At 42.9% G+C, this 23,116-nt stretch overlaps 1 protein-coding gene across 3 annotated transcripts; it reads left to right on the top strand.

The window, feature by feature from the left end:
• The first annotated feature begins 2,545 nt into the window (after positions 1–2,545).
• Positions 2,546–13,727, top strand: tsku (tsukushi small leucine rich proteoglycan homolog (Xenopus laevis)). Of its 3 annotated transcripts, none has more exons than XM_030745313.1 (3): positions 2,546–2,753; positions 9,844–10,155; positions 11,160–13,727. In XM_030745313.1, exons 2-3 carry the CDS (start codon positions 9,850–9,852, stop codon positions 11,898–11,900), a joined length of 1,047 nt encoding a protein of 348 aa, XP_030601173.1. In that variant the 5' UTR covers positions 2,546–2,753; positions 9,844–9,849; the 3' UTR covers positions 11,901–13,727. The 3 variants fall into 3 exon arrangements, with proteins under 3 accessions (XP_030601173.1, XP_030601174.1, XP_030601172.1); XM_030745314.1 differs by lacking the exon at positions 2,546–2,753 and adding an exon at positions 9,030–9,107; XM_030745312.1 differs by lacking the exon at positions 2,546–2,753 and adding an exon at positions 9,391–9,455.
• The last annotated feature ends 9,389 nt before the right edge of the window (positions 13,728–23,116 follow it).

The following is a 23,116-nucleotide window of genomic DNA, read 5'->3' as shown; positions in this document are numbered from 1 at the left end:
ACTTCACTATTTTTTCTTTTTTGTAAAACAGTCAATCTTAAAATTCATGGATAAAAACTGTATTTAAGCATTAAAAACATCACTTCAGTTAAACTGCTTGTGCAGTGGTGGATTAACCACTACAGAAACATAAGAAATGATTTTGGTAATTACCAATACTGTTAATGTAGGGCAGCTGTAGCATGATGCTTACATTGGGTGGTGGTCTAATAAATTTGTGGATCATTAAATAGCCCCAAAAATAAGTTACCAGGAAATTTTAATTGTCAAAATAAAAAATTTCTGTCAGATGCATTTATTGGACACTTTCCTGAAATGGGATATGTTGAAATTCAAGGAGGTATTATTAATAAACTAACTCTTGTTAACAGCTTGTTACAATTGTTTCTGAATCCAAGTAATTTCATTTATATTTAAAAATAAAAAAATCTAAAGGGCTGGCCTTTGCCTGACTGGGTGTTTATTCTCTTTAAACATCTGAGCTGTGATGTTGGTTTAACTCTTCAAGTTTATTCCTCTGCAAACAATATTCAGGATGTGTGCTCCACCTAATCATTTACTCACCCTGTAATCTATTATTTGAATTTTGTCACACCTCTATTCTATCACGCGAATAGAGGTCATGCAATCATTATCTTGAAAGGGAATGAATTATCATGATAATGTGAATGACAAATAATGTTTTTCACTTGGAGTAAATGATTATGTGGGTGCTGTAACACGCCCCTGAACACTGGGATTTTAACCAAAGCAGGATGTTTCAGTCTGCACTGTTCCCACAGTTGACACTGGCATTGAAACAACATAACAAATCAGCTACCACAAACTTGTTTCTAGGTATACTGTGGCTGTTTTTACTGTTGTACAATGGAGAGATTATGAAACAATGGTCCCTTAGCACAAAAGGCACCCACTCCCATTACCGGGGACCTAACCACCTGGACTGACAGACAGAGGAAACCATGCAGATATGATTTATATTTGCTTTGTGTCTCTAACTATGTATCTTGCAGATGTTTTGTGTGATTTTGTATCACTTTTCATGCCTATCTGGCTGTTTTCCCTCCCTATTTGGTTTGCATATTGTTAAATCTCCTTGTGGTGATTGCGTAATATTGCATCTATGCTCTTTTTTGCGTCGCTTTAGTCTTTTTGCACTTTTCAAAAAAAGCTGTTTTGCACATGTTTGGGGTCGTTTTATCTCTTCCTGCAATTGTTTTTGTCCCCGTTTGGCACATTTTGCATCTCTTCATGCTTGTTGTATGTTTTTCACTTCAAGCAATACTCCAGGCCTCCCTTGACCAACTGGGGCCTGGACAATCCTTTGGTGACATTCAGCAGAGTGTTAATGAGCAGCACACTGCCACTAAAGTAAAATCTGAGAAGAAGAGTAGGAACTGGTTTAGTTTGGGCGCATCAGATTAGGATGCTATTAGGATTATTGAGCAAGTTCTGAATTTTGGCAAACTTTTTATTGCCAGATAAGATGCAAGAGGTGTGCATGTGCGTGTGTTTACGCAAAACATGCAAAAATATGATCGCCTTTCCTGCATAACTTACTGTAGTACGTGCCTCTTTTTGCTTGCGGGAAAACAATAGTTAGACTGTTTCTGAGTGCTGGCCTTGCTTTGTGTGCACTCCTGGGAGTACATGTGTGCGTGTGTAGCACTGTATGTATGTGTGCTGTGGTGCTGTAATGCTCTCATGAAAACAATGGAGCTAAGGGTGCAGATAAAGAGCAGGGGCCCCCCTCAGCATTGTGTGCGCACCGACAGATGTTCGTTATCACACTTGACCTGCGTGTTTCTGGATAACAGGGTGTAACCTAAAGTCTCCAAAGATTTGTTATGTCCTGTGAAAGATAGTGATTTTTTTTAATGTTAGTATTTGGGCATTTCCTATTAAACTTCCCCTTATATATTGCAAGTAAATATCTATTAAATATATTAAGATTAAATTGATCACGTTAAGTTTCTGCCTGCTACGTCACAGGCTTGTTTTCGTGCAGCAGGAAAGGTCTGGGTTTCCGCTCATGCAGACTGTTTCTTTTTTATCAGGTTCATCAAAACTCTGAGGCCAAATCAAAAACCGCCGCCTTGTTGCGCAGCCATGTTTCCAACTTTTCCGTTCATGTGGCTTTCTTTGCTTCGCTCCCACTAGAGGGCGCACCGACTGTGGCGCAGGGCGAGCGCCGTTAAAACGGTCCCAGAAACCGGAAACTCATACTCTTACCCTTTCAAAATAAAAAAATGATTTTTTTTTTTTCATGGTTTCAGAACTAGCCTGGGAGAGGCCTGTGAAACAAATTCTCTCAAGTGCTAGTATGAAATGGCCAAATAGACTTGATAGCTGCACAGGCACCAAGGCGACAGTAACCGAGACAAATGAACTGATTAACTGCCTTTAAAAAACTAAAAAACTTTAGCTTGGGTTTGAAGCATTTTGTTTTGGAAATAACGGACAGGATGTGCTCTGTTTTTTTTTTTTTTTTTTTTTTTTTTTTTTGGTGCTAAAGCGGAGCGGAGGAGGACTTTATGGGATGGGAGCAGGCGAGTGTGTCCCAGTGTTGGCAGTTCCTGACAGTTTACTGCGGCGGAGCGGAGCAGACGGTCAGGGGGTGTTTTGCGGAGCTCATGAAGACCAGCGGACAGACGAGCCGGCGGGACGCGGGAGCGCGGTGGAGGGCTGGAAAATGGGAGCAGTGAAGTGAAAAGCAGCCCGAAAAGCCGACTGCCTGGATAGAAGGCACCAAAGTAAGTTACTGTAAACACAGACTGGTGAAAAAAGTAACAAAGTCGGGGCGGTTTTCTCTTTTTTTTTCTCTCCTTTTTCTTCGTCTGCTCGTTTTCGTCTTCCAGGCTGTTAAACGCTGTCGGACAGAGCAGCAGACATGTGGTCAGATCAGGTCAGATTTCACGTTTGCCTCTGGTTAAGAAACCGCCCCCGGTGTCCCGACTGATCGGACCAGGCTGTTTTGTGTCTTTACCTCACGCTGTCCACACGCACAGAGGAAGACCTAAACTTTATGGTGCGTGTGTGTTGTGAATGATGCGCCCCGAGGTGCCGCGCAGAGCTGCAGTGACAGCTGAAAGGGGCGGGGTTGGCAATTAAAGTATATAAACTGGTCTTGGAGTTAAGCGCAGTGAGGGGCTTTTTCATTATATTTTTGTATATTTTAGCAGCAGATCCCCCTCCCCAGCTCCCTGCCACGTACAGCTGCAGGAAATCTGATCTGCAGACAGAGGTGGCCGTGCAGTGCGTGGGTACCCGCCTCTCGTCTCCTCTCGCAGGGCATGGCACGACGGTTTAAGTTGTGGTAAATGCTGTCAGAGCTGCGGCGCGTTTGTGAGGCTGTTTATGATGAAAATGAGGAAGAGAAACTCTGACAGTGACACTGAAAGCCAGGAGTAATAGAGAGAAGGATGTGACGAGAAAAAGAGACAAAAGTGCTGCATTCACATTTTGTTCACATTTACTGACGCAAGCCCCCCCCCCCCCCCCCCCCCCCCCGCTTCTGATTAGAGCTCAGCTGATATTTTTGGGGGCCGATAGTGATTATTACATCCTAATAAAAATGACACAATGTTGATTGTGTTTTTTATTTATATGTAAACAAAACGTGCACATGCAGTATATCAGGGCAGCGCTGGAAAGTTAGAAATGATTGTAATGCTGGTATTGGGGGAAGTATTGGCCCCTTTGACTGATATCAGCATCGTTGGGTGTGGGGGGGGATTGGCAGTGTTTGAACTGGACCTCCTTTTTGTTGATTTTTCAAAACTTTTTGACTGCCATATTTGTGTTGGGCTTTGCACGTTTCTCCTCTTTGCGTCTTCATCTTCTTTTGGTTGTCGATCACCTGCCTCCATCTCACTCTATCCCTAGCATTCTCATCCATCACACCAACCCTCTGCATGTCCTCCTTCATGGTTCTCCAATTCGTATAGTGGCAACAAATCTTTAGGTGGTAGCTCCTGAGATGTTGCCCACAAGTTAGTGAATTCCCGTTCTGAATCCCCGAGCTGAGCGTTTTCACCATCGGATGTGGTGACATTGGCTACTGAGCATGTCCTGGATAATCCTCCTCTGTGACGCTATGAGCCGAAATGAATTTCTCAAATCATAAACTTACCAGTAAATTGTTTACAGATGTCGGGTCTGAAGGTCTTAAGACTGAAAGTCTTTTTCGCCACCCCCTTGTGGCCATTAAAAATAATGCATTTTCACTTTTACTTTGCATGTAAGGCACTTTCACTTTGGCTTCACGCTCCAGTGTCAAGTCGGTGATATTCATCTTTTTTCTGTTGTTCAGTGGCTGGTTTGCAAGCAGATTCACTTACTCATTTTCGCCACCCGCTAGCATTACACAGGCGTTACATCTTACCAAGCTCAGGTAAAAAAACAGGGAATGTCCAGTCGTGGCCAACAGTTTTGAGAATGGCACAAGTACTAGTTTTAACAAAGTTTGTTGCTTTAGGTTTATGATGGCAATTTGCATATACTCCAGAATGTTAGGAAGAGTGATCAGATGACTTTTTAAATAATTGCAAAGTCTCCCAAAACCCATTTGCACTTCATTTCAGCCCTTCCACAAAAGTACCTGCTGACATCATTTCAATGATACTCTTGTTAACACAGGTGAGAGTGTTGATGGGGACAAGGCTTTAAATGGAGGGTGATTCTCATTGTTTTTCCCCCTTTTACCATGGTTATCTGCAAGGAAACGTGCAGTCATTGTTGCTTTGCATTAAAAAGGCTTCACAGGCAAGAATGTTGCTGCTAGTAAGATTACACCTAAATCAACACCTAATCACAAACTTCAAGAAGAGAGGTTCAATTGTTGTGAGGAAGGCTTCATGGTACCCAAGAACGTCCAGCAAGCACCAAGACCATCTCCTAAAGGTGATTCGGCTGCAGGATTGGGGAACCACGAGGGCAGAGCTTGCTCAGTAATGTCAGCAGGTAGATGTGAGTGCATCTGTATGCACAGTCAGGTGAAGACTTTTGGAGGATGGCCTGGTGTCAAGAATGGCACCAAAGACGCCACTTCTCTCCTGGAAAAACATCGAGGACAGACTGATGTCCTTCAAAAAGTGCAGGGATTGGACTGCTGAAGACTAGGGTAAAGTCATTTTCTCTGTTGAAGCCCCTTTATGATTGTTTGGGGCATTTGGAAAAATAATTGTCTGGAGAAGAAAAGGTGAGTGCATCAGTCCTGTGTTATGCCATCCATGTGTGGGGTTGCTTCTCATCCAACGGAGTGGGCTCACTCACAACTTTGCCTGAGAACACAGCCATCAATAACGAATGGCACCAAAACATCCTCCGAGAGCAGCTTCTCCCAACTGTCCAAGAACATTTTGGTGAAGAACAATGCCTTTTCCAGCATGATGGAGCATCCTGCCATACGGCCAAAGTAATAACTAAGTGGTTTGGGGAGCAAAACATTGAAAATTAGGGTCCATGGCCAGAAACCTCCCAGACTTTAATCCCATCAAGAACTTATGGTCAGTCCTCAGGAGGCGGACTGACAAACAAAAACCTACAAATTCTGACAAACTCCAAGCATTGATTATACAAGAATGGGTTGCTATCAGTCAGGATTTGGCACAGGAGTTAACTGACAGCATGCCAGGGCAAATTGCAGAGGTCTTGAAAAGGAAAAAGTTTGGTGTGGCTGTGTGCTGTAGTGGTTAAACATTTGAGACACAAACTGAGCCTCATGGGTCACAAGCTAGTGCCTAGTGCTAGCCCCAAGCCCAGGTAAATGGAAGGGTTGCGTCAGGAAGTGTAAAAGTAAAAGGTGCCAAATCTGGATCCATCTGATGTGGCAACCACTTGGGAAATGGGAAGCAGCTGAACGTACCTTCTACAAATGCTCAGTCTGGTTGGGTTCCTTGGTCTAGGAGAGGGTGCCACCTGGATGGGGCATGCAGGAGGGAGTTATCTGTGTTTTCTTACATTTGTGATACTGGATATCAAACTAACCTTGTTGTAAGGAGCCGGCTTGGTAAAGTCTGTTTCAGTGTTCAGTACCTGCTACATGTGCTGCACATAGTCGTGCAAGTGAATCTTTTCCTGATTTTAATGGGCCAATACTAGCTGACCGATATCTCAGTCAGGCTCTAATTATGACTTCATTGCTACGTAAGCAGCATTTTCATGTTTTATTTGAGGACTGTGATTCTAGCAGCCTTGTATACGTTTTTTTAGTTTCTATTCTATTTATTTGTATAAAACGATCAAGTATTTTGTATGTGTAAATCCAGTACCTGCATAAAAAGTGTTACTCGCATTCAGTCCCTGCAGCAGCGCAACATCCGGCCCATTATTTGGTCTGAATTTCTGTCCTTCCAGCTTTTCAAAGCGCACTTTGAGGAATGTGATCAGTCTCCTTGCTTCAGATTTTATTTATTCGCCAGAACTGCTGGCGTTTCATTGCCACCTAATTGTTTAAAAACACTTAACCACCCCCCCCCGTTTCATTCAAACTTCTCGCCTCCACCTCATTGTCATGCATTAATTTGGCTTAAAAGGATTAGCATGGCATCCATCTTCTAATTACACACTTTTAAGTCTTCAGCTTGAAGATTAAATTGGGACAGAGCAATCTCAGTGACATAACGAATACATGAGAGCACTGAAGGAAGCTAAACAAATTGAGGGCTCGATGAGGTTTGACTCACGTGTAAATTAATAAATTTTAAATGGGTGGACCAAACAGCGAGATAGTTAGATAAATAGATAAATAAATTGTGCTTTTAGTGTCTTTTTAACAATACAAATTTGATAGGATTCAGATAAAGAACAGACAGTAGAAGAGCTTTTATTTGAATATGGATAAACATTTATCTTGTCGGCAATTAAAAGTGATGCTTTTATATTGACTTTTGACACATGTTCTGATAATTCTGATGACACACTTCAATAACTTGACCATCACTGTGATAATGTTTTGCAAAACTGTGCGATAAAGCTTCCAAAGAGAAGATTGATCCCATTAAAAAAAAAATATTGTGCCTGCATTCATTTATAACTAATGGCTGATAATTCTCAGGGGCCAGCAGAGGTTAATGTGCTGCTTTCCAAGGATGAAGAGGTGTGACAGGGCCTCTGAAAGTGAGACCATGTTGGAGGGGTGATTTCACACTCCTTCGGCAATTGCTCACTCAGGGTGGGGGGTTGGAGTGGTGGGTTGTAGCCCTGCTGCTGTTGGGTAATTGCAGCAGTTAGAATGTGTCTGATCTGAAGGCACCGCCTGCAGCCGTTCGCTGTTAGCTGAGATTTATTGGCGAGAAGTTGAGAAGCACACCTAGAGCAGAGAGTTCACAATCGGAGCAGAAGGGTGGAGGAGGGGAAGGAAGGACTGATGAAAGTGGCTGGAAAACCACACAAAGTGCTGAAGACCACTTGGTTTTACTGGCAGTTTGCTACAACTGGCCTCTCTGTAGTTGCAGGTTGAGGTCGAGCAAAAGTTGTTATTGCAGAGCAGGCTGAGATCCGTGTCTGCTGGTGTTGGTATTTGCCTACAGACAGCCTGCGGCTAGGGGTGTTCAGCCTATGCAGTCCTCCAGAAACCTGAAAATGCGTAGCTCGGCTGTGCATAGGTCAAATGCTGATGGGTTGACAAGTGGGCTGGAACAGGAACAAGAGAATTCAATTCAATTCAGTTTTATTTATATAGCATCAAATCACAACAACAGTCCCCTCAAGATGCTTTATATTGTAAGGTAAAGACCCTACAATAATAGAGAGAAAACCCCAACTATCAAATGACCCCCCCCCCCCCCCATGAGCAAGCACTTGACAACAGTGGGAAGGAAAAACTCCCTTTTAACAGGAAGAAACCTCAGACAGAACGAGGCTCAGGGAGGGGCAGTCATCTGCTGTGACCTGTTAGGGGGTCAAGGGAGGGAGACAGGACAAAAAGCACATCAAAGATCAAAACTACAGAACTGAAAGCAGACGGTGGCTGCAGCGGATGCCTTTCATTACTTTTAAACACTCAGTTTCACTTCAGCTCTTAGCATGTTATAACTTCTCTCTTCTCCTCAGCTGGCTATTGAACCAACAGCAGCACAAGCAAAAGGGCACTGCTTCCATCTGACAGCAGACGCTCTTTGCAGGTAGACAAGCTGTCCACTAGACCTTAGTCATTCTTTATGGCAGTCAGTGCTGTCACAAAACTGCTGAAGACTTAACACGTAAAGTCAGAGAGGTTATTCTTGGATTCATTCATTAGAGTCTGCCGTTGATGTTCCATGGGTGGACTGTGCAGCTTGTGAAGAACTCAGCTGGAAAATATCCTGTTAAATATTGTTCAGCTCACTCGGCTTTATTAACCAGGCTGCAACTGGTCTCGCCCACTCACGTCTGGTCAGAACGTGCAGCTGGAGGGAGTACACAGCCGCACGTTTTTGCCGCTTCACAGAGCAGACAGTAGTAGTGCGCACAGGGGTCGTAACAAAAGAAAGTGTGCACAGAGGTGAACCGCTTTAGCAAAGCAGACTTTGAGCCACTGTAATCGGCCTGCACATATTGATCACCAAGTAATCTGTAACTATGCACCTCATCTTCTTATGTAATATTAATCTCTACTCCTTCCAAGTATTCCTAAGAACACAGCGTAAACTGAGGCGCTTCGCGTTGCTTTGTTGGAAACCCAAAAAATGAGATTTTGTCCTAAAGTGCTCACTATAATGGCCAGTAAAAATGTGGAACTGCTTCAGTTCACTTTTTTCTTTTTTTTTTTTTAAGTTTATATAAGTGTGCCAGTTATTTCAGTTTGTTTCTTAAAAAAACAGGAGGCTGAGGGTGTAATTTTCTCTGATGGCCGTACTGGTGCAAAACTAGAGGTTTTATCTTTAACAAGTACTCTGCTGTGTAATGCATGCAGCGGCCTCACCGTGACTTTTCACTTCTACCCGTTGCACAACGCTTAACCTCTGTCCAGTTTCTTTCTTTTTTTTTTTTTTTTTTACTTGCTTAAGTTGTTTGTCGGTATGTGTGCATAAACATGTTGCCTAAGTTGAACTGCATGACTAGGCACTGTTCAGCTCCCATTTACTCAGATGCACACAGAGGGAAGAAGCAAGAGCTGAAAAAAGGTATGATCGGCTCTTCTCTGGTTTGAGCTTGGTTCAATTTTTCAGTATTTTTATTGGCTAAATATGTGTTTACGCTGTATTTTATTCTCTTATTAAGGCTTTTTAAAATTATTATTATTTTTAATGTTCAGGCATTTTTTTTCCCTCTATGATGTGTCATCCCATTTATGCTGGTATTTCTTTTACAGTGCAGTCATGTGGCAGTACCGTTTCAGAATGAGAAATTGTTTCTGATTATGTCTTTTTAATACACAGAGGCTCAGAGGATGCCCCCCCCCCCCCCCCAATTTCAAAATGGATCAAAGATTTACGATACACTCAGCTTTACAACCATGCATATGCATTCTAGTGAGTTAAGAAAGTGCAAATGAACTCATTGATCAAAGAAATTAGGTCACACCCGTTGGGAAGCCAAAAGAGAGGGGGTGGGGGGTGGGGGGGGGGGGGGTGGGGGAGGGATTGGGGCTACTCAAGTTGCACAAATAAAGGCGTAAAGTCTTTTCTCTGAGCTTAACAAAAGCCTTCACAGGAACAGCTCCTCAGATTTCTAAAATCCTAAACCAAGTACCTCGTTAAGTAGTCTAGACAAGGTTTGGTTTGATGGTGAGTGAGCAGTGCACTTTCCTCAGATGGCGTTTGTGCCCAGAAAGCATTTTTAATCTCACAGACAGGAGCATTGTTAAAAAGTTTTTTTTTTTTTTTTTTAATGTAAATAATGAATTTGTTCTCTCTCCAGAGCATAATGGCCCTCCTGCTGTGGTTTGGTGTCTCGCTGCTGGCAGCCGTCCAGTCCAGCGCTGTTAAGAACTGCCATCCCGGTTGCCACTGCGAGGTGGAAAGCTTCGGCCTGTTCGACAGCTTCAGCCTGACCAAAGTGGACTGCCGAGGGCTGGGACCCAGCGCCTCCATGCCCATACCAATCCCACTGGACACTGCTCACCTGGACATGTCCTCCAATGCAATGGGCCCACTCAGTGACACAGTGTTAGCTGGTCCAGGCTACACCACCCTCATCAGCTTGGACCTCAGTAGTAACCACATTACAAAAGTAAGTTGTTCAAAGAACTTCTGTGTCGACCCTTAAACTAGGATTAAAGTAACGGCGTAATCGTGTTCTTCTATTTAGGTCGAATTATTGTAATGTTAGTTGATATTATCTAACGTAAGATTGCATCAGAGCAGCAGGTGTTACTGGGTGTTACCAAGCAGCTAAGCACCTCACTTCACTGCATACACCAGTGGCGATTTTTGTAATTGTAGAGAGCAGCTATTTTTAAACAAAGTAGCAATAAAAGCCCACTTAAAGCATTTGGTGGCATAGAGATTGCAACCAAATGAATACACTCCAGCTCACCCTACACTTCCAGTGTGGAGGTGATGCTGTGACTGCAGGTCGAAACGTCTCCAGAGGCAGTGTTTGTTTTGTCCGGTCTCTAAGTGCTCCTTTTGTAACTATAAATGGCTCATTGTTGGGTAACAAGAACACAACAGTTCAAATTTTCAGGTAATTATACACTATTTAAAACATAGTTATGAAAACGCCTTCAGTGTAAGCTGCTCACCACCTAATGACGCAGAGGTCATTAGGTGGTCAGCTGTTGGGTTTTTTTTCTCACGGTGAGGAGTTTAAATTGTGCTAGTGTTATACTTTTGCCTGGCATGTTATATTTTTGTGCCTTTTTAGTCAGTGAAAATATATAACCTAACTTAACATCTGCAGTATTTAGTAAATTTTACCAGTTTATTCTCACTTAGACTCAAATATACAGAGCTCAGACCTGCTCACTGCTGCACACTAACTAGGGTTGGGTTAGCTGGCTAACTACTCCAAATACCCTAAACGACAAATCATTAGAAAATATTTCAGATTTTTACAAGGACATGAAGTTGAGTGATTCTGATACACAGAGGGGGCTGTTAAAGAGTCAGACAAGGCCAGTGAAACCAAGTCACTGGTGAGCTTTGGAAATACTTACTTGCAACTCACTGCTCAACTTTTATTACTTTAAAAAAAAAAAATTGTTAACTTGTTTCCTTCCTTCTCATTTTCAGATAAGCCCCAGCGCGCTGTCCAAGCTGCGCTATCTGGAGTCTTTGGACCTGAGCCACAACAACCTGGAGAGCCTCTCACCGAACTGTTTCTCTGGGCTCCCCCTGGTTGAAGTTGACCTCAGCCACAACAGCTTCCAGGAGTTTGACATGGATGTGTTTGCGTCTAAGGTTAATGGTGAACCTGTCAGCGTGGATCTGTCTCATAACAAGCTTGTTTCAGTCTCCACCACTTTGCACGGCAGAGTTTTGCACATCCAGAGTTTAACTCTGTCATCAAACCAGCTGTCGAGTGTACCGAGCCTGGCAGGACTTCTGCTGAGGTATCTCAATCTGGATGGGAACCCCATCACACAAATTCCCGAGGGAGCCTTTGCCCAGCTGAAAGATCTGGTTTATTTATCCCTGAGTGGCCTCCACCAGCTTGAGGAAATCCAGCCGCACAGCTTCAAAGGCCTCCAGAGCCTGCAAGTTCTGGATCTCTCCAGCAACCCTAAGCTCAGGAGCCTGAGCCCCGCAGTGTTTAGCGGCCTAGACTCTCTGCAGGAGCTGAACTTGACCGGTTCTGGTGTGGCATCCTTGCCAACTAACATGCTGACCCACCTGCCCAGCATTAAGAGTATCACACTGGGACAAAACACCCGCTGCTGGAGGACCCAGAAGCAGGGACTTTTCCACCGGCAGATGGGGCAGGTCCAGCATAACGAGGTGCTGACCTGTAACATGGAGGGCATTGCACTCTGAGACTGTGCCTGGGGGAATGGACCACTCTTTGCAATCTTGAACCAGAGCTGTGCCTTATCTGCTTGGAAATGGAAAACACTTTTTGGTGTGTGTATGTGTGTGTGTTTATATGTGTGTGTGTGTGTGTGTGTGTGTGGTGTGTGTGTGTGTGTGTGTGTGTGTGTGTGTGTGTGTGTGTGTGTGTGTGTGTGTGTTGCTCTCATTAAGTCACATCTGTTCCAAGGTGATATTGTAGAGTATTGCTTAAAGATCTGAGGCAGCCTTCATGAAATATCATACAAAACGCAGTCTTATTTTATGTAGCACATTTTCTTTAGCATGCCGTGTTGTCTACACTGGTAGAGAACCTGTCATGAATTCACAACTTAAGCGATGTTTATGCATTACTTAAAGTACTGAATTCATGCACTTCAGAGCTGGACCATGTTAAGTTGTTTGCACTCATTCCATTTGCAGTATTGTTTTAGAATAATGCACTTAAACATTTGCAAAATAGAATTCCTTTAAAGCGTTGCTGTTCGCACTGAAGGATTTTGTTGACTGTCGACCACTAAGATTTTTTTTCACGTGACTTTGAATGTGATGGTTGGTAGAAAAGATTAGGGGAGCGTTTTCTTAAGAAGACTGACACCACTCTCATCTTTAGAGAATGAAGTTTATCTTAGCACAAAGGCTGGAAGCAGAGGAAGCAGCCTAGCTCTGTCAGAGGAACCTCTTCTCCAGCGACGAGGCGCCAGTGCCCGATCTGAAAACTGGTTCCACGTACTCCCACCAAAACGAGACAGGTGCCAAACAAAGCTGCTCTTTTTAATCGCTGTTGAAGCGGCTCACATCAGATGCTGCAAATTCTCAGATGATTTCCAGACTTTGGTCTGTTTGCCCACAGATATTACTCAACTTTCACCGCATAGCACTGACGATGGTCAGCGTTCAAACCTGTCGATTTGTCGGCCAGTTATTAAGAGGCGGCGTGGCAGAACTGGCTTAGCACAGTTCTGGAAGTAAAGTTTATTTAACATGTTGCATGCCTTGTTTGATTCATACAAACACAGTCCACCTACAAGAGGTGGAACCTGTGCATTTGGTGGATTTTTGTTGCTTTTGCACAGAATCAGGCTGCCTACGTACACCGCCTTATCCAGTCTTAATGTTAAATTAAGCCAACTAGCTGCTGGTTGAAGCAAGTATTTCACAAAAACACTGAACTCTACAATCCAAGGAGCAGATTCCTTAATATTCAGCACAGCGTGCGTGAGAAACAGTCTTGTTACACGTACTAAAATTTTACAAAATTACCATTTCATTACTTGATTTTTTTTTTTTAATTTAAATTAATTTTTTTATATGTGTGTGTGTGTGTGTGTATGTGTGTCTGTCCATGGAGCGCTAATCAAACATGCGGTCCACTGTTTGGACTGTTCCTCTTCACAGCTACACTACAAATTTGGTGTAAAGCCTTTGCAGATGGTGCAGGCGTGTGCGCGTTAATGTTTATCCCACAGCGACCACACTGACCTGGAGCTTTTACGTGCCGCCAGGTCGACATCCAGCTGAACAGGACAGGTTGTTTCAAGGCAAACTGGCTCGTATGCAGCGTTATCACTTATTATCACATACTTGGTAATGAAGCGGTGCTGGCGTGTGTTAATTTTTAAGCATCGAGCAGCGCTGTGCTACCTTGGCATTCCTGTGGTTTTCAGAGCAGCCCCAAGACTGCATGTTGGGGTTTTATTCATGTCTGCACTCTGTAAAGGCTCCAGCTTTTAAATCTTTTCAGTTTGCTTATTGGGAAATCAAAGTCTTTATATTTGTATGTATGTAACTACACTGTATATAACTTTATATAAAAGTGAATTTTACTGTTCTCACATCCTTTGACTGCTCTTATTCACATCCTGTGCCATGTAAAAATGGCAACAATTGTTAGATGTGCCGGCTGAGTCAATGAAATACGTTCAAAATCAAACCACACAGACGCTGACACAAAGAGTTGTGTCAGCGTCTGTGCTGCATTTAACATTTTGCTCAGAAATCCAGCTTTTGGAAGCAGTGTGCGATCTGTGCCTACGCACAGGACTGACTCACAGCAGGGTGTGTCTCTGCAGGACACGAGACGAGCTCAGATCTTGGCGGTTTGTGTCACTTTCACAACTCAGAAACTCACTGTGGGTAAAGATTTATTTACTCGCATGCACAGACACATGCGAGCACGCTTGCACTCCTGAATAGTCTTTAAATAAATAAAAAAATCAGGCAGACCCACAAACGTTTGGCAGGCTTTTACGTGCTACAGTGTGCTGGTAACCTGCCAAGGAGGTGACAGCGAAGGAGCTGAGCAGAGAATGGGGAAAAGAGGGAGAGAGGAGTGGGTATCAGACAGGGCAGCTTGCAGATTTCCGTGTGTGTGTGTGGTTGTGTGTGTGTGTTGGCAACGAGTGGTATCCAAGACGGAAAAACTTCACACTGTGCCCTGTTTTCTGTGACACACTGTTTAAACAACAAGAAAAAGAAAAAAAAAAAAAGAAAAAAAAAAGGGGAGAGTGGGGGCGGCTGACTGATCTTAGGGATTTTCAGAGATTGCGTCATAGGTGGATTGCGTGTGTTACATCTTGAGCAATGAGCTTGAGAGGAGTTCTGGGTAAGTTTGCTGAAGTCCTGCAGTTGTAAGTTGTGAATGGGAGCCTCAGTGGATTGATGCTGCAGCAGAAAACACTTCCAGATGTTCATGTCTTGTGATGCAATGGCATGTTTAGACCTAAGGAACCAATTTAAAAAAAAAAAAAAAAAACTATCCCAGCTGTATCCGGTAGTGGCACAGTAGGTTCTCGCTACAGCACTGATATAAAGACTAATATGACTGAAAGCTTTATTTTTTTTTTTTTAAATCTCCCTTTGATCCTATAATTGCAACACTCATATTGAGCATATAATCCAGTCTGAGTTATTTGTGTGAAGTGTAATAATTATGAAAGCTGCGCTGGATGGAGATGTGTCCGTTTACACATTCTGCTGGGCTCCTAACAATGTTCCTCTGTGTCTGCAGGGACGTGCACAGATGTGTGGAAAAGCAGCAGATATGAGTTGACATGACATCACAGACCAGTACATTCCTGCCTCAGAACGAAACACACGTAAACTCATTGGCCACTTTATTAGGTGCCACTGCATGTTAACACAAATATCCAATCAGCCAATCACGTGGCAGCAACTCAATGCATTTAAGATAAGATAAGATAAGATAAGATAGTGTTTATTTGTCACATGCACAGTTATACACAGTACAATGCACAGTGAAATGTATTTTGTACCTGCAACCATATATACACACACATATAAATAAAGAAGAATAAAATAAAAAAAGTAATTCACACTATACACTATACTCTATATACTATACACTATACACACTTTTTAAATTATAATATTTACATTGTGCAATAATGGTCCAGTTAGGGCTCAGAGTTGAGCAGACGGATGGCTTGTGGGTAAAAACTCTTCTTCAACCTTTCAGTCTTAGCCCTCAGGCAGCGGTAACGCCGGCCTGATGGGAGCAGGGAGAAGAGAGAGTGTCCGGGGTGGCTGGGCTGTTTTAGGATCTTCATGGCCCTCAGCCTGCACTGCTTGGTGTAAATGTCCTGCAGGTTGGGGAGGGTGGTTCTGATGGTCCGTTCAGCTGAACAAACCACCCTTTTAGAGCCATGAAGTCCTGCTTAGTGCAGTTTCCCATCCAGGTGGTGATGCTCCACGCATGATGCTCTCAATGGTGCAGGTGTAAAAGTTCCTGAGCACCTTGAGTGTGAGCTTGAAGTCTCTCAGCTGCCTGAGGAGGTAGAGACGCTGTCTGGCCTTCTTCACAGTGATGTTTATGTGATGAGTCCAGGACAGGTCCTGTGAGATGGTCACTCCCAGGTATTTGAAAGTGTCCACTCTTTCCACCTCAGCACCACTGATGACAAGTGGATGGCAGTCCTCTGCTGCTTCCTGCTGAAAGATCCACAATCAGTTCCTCCACAATCAGCACATAGGTGTAGCCGGGATGACCTGCTGAATTTCAAAACAAACATCAGAATGGCGAGGAAAGGGGATTTAAGTGAATTTGAACATGGCGTGGTTGTTTGTAGGCGGGCGAGCTGGTCTGAGTGTTTCAGAAACTGCTGATCTGCTGAGATTTTCCCAAACAACCATCTTTCTGAGCATCGTGCAGAAGCCACAGCCAGCTTGTGTTGTTGCTGACCATGTCCATCCCTTTATGGCAAAAGTGTACCCGTCTTCTGATGGCTGCTTTCAACAGGATAATGCAACAAGTCGCAGAGCTCAAAGCATCTCAAACTGGTTTCTCGAACATGATGGTGAGTTCACTGTACTCAAACAGCCTCCACAGGCACTCAGTCCAGTGGAGCACCAGTTGGATCTGATGGAATGAAAGATTCTATAATGGATGAACAGCTGATAAATCTGCAGCGACTGTGCGATGCTATCCTGCCAACAGGCGCCAAAATCTCTGAGGAGTGCACCCTGTTGAATCTGTGCCACAAAGAGTTAAGGAAGTTTGACAGTGAAAAGAAACCTGCTGAGGAGGGTGGTGGCATTTACACAGAAAGTTAAGTTAAGTTCCCATGAAAGTAAAAACAACCCCCCAAAACAAAACAGACTTATCCAAACATGTTTATCCCATCTTATCTGTCATATCGTCACGCTGGAAAAAAAAAAAAAAAATCCCATACTTGTCATATTTATCTCTCATTTGCTGCCACTCAGATTTTACACAGTCAAATGCCACTTTTACTGTTTTTCTCTATTCTGTATTCTAAAGCCCACAAACAGTAAAACAATGGCTTTAAGCCGGATATTAATATTTATTTGCTTTCGGCACAGTGGTTTGGGACACGTGAGCGAAGAATTCAAAAGGAAATGGCTTGCTGCTCCGCAGTGGTCTGGCTGTGAGATGTAATTACTTCAAAGCAGAGGGAAGCTTTGAACTGTGCATAATTAATTCAGGCAAGCAGAACCAGGGTGTCTTTATTAAGTACTCTGTTCTTGCTTGAACACTATCAAACAAATGTAATTTGACCTTCCCAGATAAATCCTCTGGAGAATCGAGCCATTCAAGCAACTATCCACTTTTGTATTGCCAATGAGCCCATATTGCTCTGAACACTGCAGAGTTTTTATTCTTAATTCCTGGGAGAGGCTGTGAAATCCAAGGATGTGGATTGATGTTTTATTTTTGGAACTTTTTGTTTAGAATTTAAGATATGATTTTTTAAATTTTTCTTCAGATTTCAAGTTTCAGCTTGCAACAGTGACATTTTGATGCACCAAAATGCCCTCCGGCTTGTTGTGCTGCTGTAACAATAGTCACCAAGGTACTGTGTCAGCGAACTGCAGAGGTTTTGTTTTTCAGACAAACAAAAGAGCCGCTCAACTTGTCACAGGCCACAAAGAGCTGCTTGTATTTGTTCCGAGAGCCACTAAAGCTGCTGAAGTTTGTACTGCTGCATGGCATTATTATGCCTAAAGAACTGTTTTTGCATCAATTTTCTTTTACATTTCACAATCAATATTTGCAAGGGCGTGCATGTTACAAAACATATGGTGTCATATTAAAAGGGTGATGGCACATGGAGCTTAAAACAACAGTCTGCAGCCTACATATTGATTAGAAGCCTTTTATGATTGACTTAAACTTTCCTCTGAATCAGGCTTCACTGGGCCTGATTCAAAGGTAATTTGCTGTATTCATAAATACTTGAGTTCAGATGTTCTTATGTATTTTTGCTTGTGCTGAGCAGATGATAGAAAAGTCACACCAAACGTCCATGTGAATCTTGCTCAGCCAGAACGTTAAAAATAACTTATTTTCATACTTATCAGACACACTGTGACTCGTCCACATGTCAGCAGTGCATGGAACAATGTTGACTTTCAAGTGACTGAATTAGCTCATTTGTGACCCCAGCTGTATATTTATGTGCACCATTGAGATATTTTTATTCATGAAAATGTCTTTTATTATGAATTATAGGTACTGGACCATTGGTGTGGAAATGGAAAGTTCTGTGGGGTCATATATGAGCCTGGACATTTACTGTAAATGCAATTTGCTTGCGATTATTCTATACTTTACCATCTAATTTTGATTGAAACAATTTTCAGATATTTCAGTAATTAAGTATTATGAGTGTCTCTGCACAAAATGTTTGAAATGCTCTTTGTCTACAAACAAGATGTTTATTTAGAAGTGTGGAAGTAACAGGAAGCAAGAAACACCTCGACTGTGATGACTTCATTGTCATTGGTTGTTGATCAAAGTCAACACTTTATCTATATTTTGGCATTAAAATAATATTAGCATATTGTCATACTTACAGTGGGGGGGGGGGGGGGGGGGGGGGGGGGGGGGTGGGGGGGGGGGGGGGGGGGGGGGGGGGTGGGGGGGGGGGGGGGGGGGGGTGGGGGGGGGGGATATTTATTTGATCTGCTGCTGAATTTGTAAGTTGATCAGTTCCAAAAAAAAAAGAAAGAAAGTCTGTAATTTTTATGGTTGGTTCATTTTAATGGAGAGACAGAAAGTCCACCAAAATTATGCATTATGGCTATAAAGCACCCTGTGCACAGAATCATTTTCTTCCATTCCATATCTCCATCCACCACAGCCAAGACCAAAGATGTCAGGGACAAGACTGTAGACCTGCACAAGGCTGGAACCGGCTACAAGACCATCAGCAAAAAGCAAACTGTCAGTATGATTATTCAGAATGGAAGCAATATAAAATGACCTCCAATTGTCCTCTGTCTGGAGCTTGTTAATGATCTGAAGGCAGTTAGGATCAAAGTCACCAAGAACCATTGGTAACCCAGTATGTCTTGCTGCACCCGCAAGGTCCCCCAGCTCAGGAGGGCACATATACAGGCTCGTGTTAAGTTTGCCAGTGAACATCAAAATGATTCAGAGAAGGCTTGGGAGAAAGTGCTGTGGTCAGATGAAACTAAAATTGAGCTCATTGGCATCAACTCAACCGGCCATGTTTGGAGAGAGAGAGAAATGCTGAGTATGACCCAAAGAACACCATCCCCACAGTCAGGCACAGAGGTGGGAACATTTTTGCTTTGTGGCTGTTTTTCTGCTAAGGGTACAGGACGACTTCACTGCACCGAGGGGCCGATGGAGTCGCTAAAGAAGAAGCACATTAAGGTCATCGAGTGCCAGGCTCCAGACCCCAAGCCTACAGAAAATCTGTGGAGGGAGCTGAAGCTTCGAGTTGCCAAGTGACAGTCAAGAAACCGAAAGGAGTTAGAGTTTCTGTAAAGAGGAGGGGGGCCAGAATCTCTCCTGAGATGTGTACAAACCAGCAGAACAGCTGCAAAAAAAAAAAAAAAAAAAAATCTTGCTGTTGTGCTCGCCAACGAGAGTTTCATGTTTTGCTTGGATATCAAATACTTATTTCACTCAGTGAAATGCAAATCAATTCATAACTTTTATGTAATGTGTTTTTCTTTCTAGATTTTTGTTTGATATTCTCTCTCCATTAAAATGAAACAACCATAAAAATCAGAGACTTCATTTCTTTGTAGGTGAGCAAACTTACAAATTCAACAGCTGATCAATATTATTCCTCCAGTGTAATTCAGCTAAAGCCTTTAAATGCATTACTTTTCCTAGTATTACTGTATTACTGAAATGAAAGAATTAACAGAAAAGATTGTCAAACAAAATTGTATCTGTTTTTTTTCAGTCCCGTCCATATTTCTCTATGGATTATGGTGTTGGGGGAAGTCTATCCCAGCTGTCATGGTGTGAGAGGCAGGGGCCACCCTGGACAGGTCACCAGTCTAGCACAGGGCTGGACAACCATTCACTCTCAGATTCACCAAACCCATGTATGTCTTTAGACTGTGACAGAATACCTGAGACACACACACAACACACACAGCAAGCCCCAGCTGGTTGGGGATCTGAACCCAGGACCTTCTTGCTGTGAGGCCACGGTGCTACCTGCTGCACCACCACACTACTCACGTTTATCTAACGTTCACCCTCATGGCCGACGAATGATGGTGTTCAGCCTCTTCCCTGAGGATACTTGACACGCAGCCAGAGTGTGAAGCATCAACCTCCCGACTGATAGACGATCCACTCTACCTCCTGAGCCACAGCTGCCCTTTTCTTTCCTTCTTTTTTTAAAAAAAATGTTTCAGCAACACCAGTCCTCGAAAACATGATTAGTTTAGATTATGATTAGAGCATTTTAGATTATTCCTGTCTAAAAATAAGTACTTTAAAAAGTAAAAGCATAATTATACTTAATTGGAAAATTTGAGCATCCAGAGGACTTTCTATTACAAGCCTCATTCACCCATTCCCACGCACACAATTATACTGCACTCTTATCTATGTCTAGGCACTTTTATCTAGCACTCACTCACACTCCAACAAAAGCATCAGGGCAGCTCGAGAGTCAGTATTTAGCCCAAGGATACTTCAACACAGGAGATGGAGATCGATCCACTGACCTTCTGATTGGTAGACGATGATAAATACTTTATTTACTGCTTTAATATGATAAATAAAGTATTTCTTATCTTATCTTATAAATGACCCACGTAGATAATAGATTGGTCACTTGAAGGTTAAGTTGGGAATGAAGGTTGAAAAGAGTTTCTGGTTGTCCTTTATCCACAGTGTAGGAGGGTATAAGACAGAAGACTGTGACTCTCCTTGTTAAGGAAGAAATCCTGGATTGTATTACTCTCACTGAGTGCAGTGATTACAGAGAGGCCCACATGCCAAATGATAGCTGGAAATGAAACAGCCTGCAGAATACATGAATAATGATCCTTTGTCACTGGAACATTTTCACTTATGAATTTGATTTTAAACTCTTTTGTTTTTGCTTTTTTTGGACTAATTTAATATGACTTTTTTTTTAAACTTAGTAATCTGATAGGAGGACAGCGTTTCCGACACTTCCTACATTAAAAGCACATTTAGGGAAAACAAATATTTGCAGTTGTAGCCTTTTAACAGAATCTAATCCCTAAAGACTGCTGCCAGATATACTGCCACCCCAAAGAGATCAGTTACTGAATTTATGGCACTGCCTCGGGTCATGCCTGCTCTGACTTATCAGTTCTCAAGATGGTCAGTGCAGAGCAGTGTTGCATTTTCTCCACATCGCAGCATCCAGGGGGAGGAAACCCACAGACTGTGTCTTTCAGCAAAGCGCCGCTGAGCTTTATAACATCACGACTTCAGATTTGTTTCTTTTCAATCCAGGGAAAAGGAGGAAAAGGAACAACAGGCAAACAGACGAGACGGCCAGCAGCACACAGAAGGGAGCAAAAAATAAACACTGTGATACCGAACCAGCCAGTTCAGATGGAAATAAGCTGAACACACACACACACACACACACACACACACACACACACACACACACACACACACACACACACACACACACACACACAACACACACACACACACACAAAGGGGTTATATTTGCCATCGGCACTAGCGCACTGTAAGAGCCACATTTATCAGCATGATTAAACGCAGGCTGAACACAGGCCGCTGTGTCCTGAGAAAGCTGCTCCTACTTCACCCATGATGTAGTGTACACATGTGTATGAGTTGCAATGAGAAAATGAACATTGTCATTAGCCTCATGTAGTGAATGTGCACTTCATTTTATTAATTTTTTTAAATCAGGTGAGTGTAGAAGGAGTCTTGCATCACCTCCCTCATTATGTGGGTCTGTGGAGGGAGTTTCCCACAGGAAAATGGAAACATCCTGAGACTGCTGCCTTGCTTGTCTCTCTCCTCCATCTGGTTTCCATCAGAAGCTGCTGGGCTGTAAAGGTTTTTCCCCAGAGGACACCACCTCCTTTTTTTCTCCCACTGGCACTGTTTAGGTTGATCTCTTTCAAATGTCTCTGTCCATTGCCTTCAGGCTTTTATTAAAACCACATTTTTGTAATACTAGGACAAACTGAAGTAAAAATCCAAACTAAAACATTATTTTAAGTATGAGGCTACTTCAAATCAAAGATGGATGAGGAAATTTTGGCCAATTGGAGGCTTTGGGAGTTCATTCAAGTCCACAAGTACTGATGGCCAAACCACACCCACCTTGCCTTGAGTTTTGGCTGCAAGATGAATCAGAGGGGCCACAGGATTAAATCTCCTGCTCTTCAGCCAGCAGCGTTTTCCAACCTGACCACTGGAAAGACATTAAAATTCAGAGCTATGATCTCCTCATTTGAGTCCAGTTCAATCCTCACTTCTGCATTTTGGATGAGTTGGTTTATGTTAATGATTTTCGACAGCAGCAGGATCAGGAGAGGTGCCAAACAGTGAGATAAAAAGGAGACTTACACGACCTCTAAATCCTGTGCCGGCTGAAAGGAACTTCATTTTTTTATGCTTCTCAGTTGCACTGCTCCATATAAGTCAACACCCAAAGTTGCTCAGATTTGGTATGAGTAAGAGTGTGTCAGTAAACATACGGGGACAAGAGGCTCTCCTGTTCAGTTTCCCCCCAAGGAGTGAAAATATATCCAAGAATGCGTGTGAGTGTAAGTGCTTTCAGCCCGTCTCTGAACGTGATCTTTAACATAACGCTGGTGGAAAAGGGAGGTTTTTAAACCACTTTAAGTGCAGACCTGGTGTCAGCTCTGACAGTGGTTACCGAGCCTCCCTCAGCCTGCCTGTTTGCCTAATGAGCACCCTTGTTTAAATGTTTTCTTTGCCGTGTTTCTCTCCTCTTTATTAAATATTTAACCAAAAATTATTTTTCTATTTAAAACACAGTAAAGGTAAGTATCAGATGTAAGTGGGTGGGATCATTTTGAACACATAGCGATGACCTGATAACATTGGTTTGATCAGGCCTGTCTTGGGAACATCTGTGTTTCTGTGATCTGGAGCTTAGGCTCTCTTGATGAACATCGGCAATGAACACATAGGATTTGTTAACCGGTGACGCAGAGCACACCATTGCAATACTTTGGAAATGAGCAAATGAGGTGAATGCTTCACTGCACTGTAATTACATCCACATGATTGAGCCTGCGGATTATTCTGCTTGGCTGGATCTACACTGTTTCCTAAACTACAGTTAGATATACTTCAGTGACCTTTCAGAAGTTGGATCCACACAGTGGGTACAAATTCTGAAGTTTCACAGCACAATCCGACACTTTTTATTCAGGTA

This window comes from Archocentrus centrarchus, chromosome 13 (genome assembly GCF_007364275.1).
Source record: "Archocentrus centrarchus isolate MPI-CPG fArcCen1 chromosome 13, fArcCen1, whole genome shotgun sequence".
In the NCBI taxonomy this organism is placed as follows: domain Eukaryota; kingdom Metazoa; phylum Chordata; class Actinopteri; order Cichliformes; family Cichlidae; genus Archocentrus; species Archocentrus centrarchus.
Note: the sequence above shows the minus strand (reverse complement) of the source record. Positions and strands in the feature narration are given on the sequence as shown.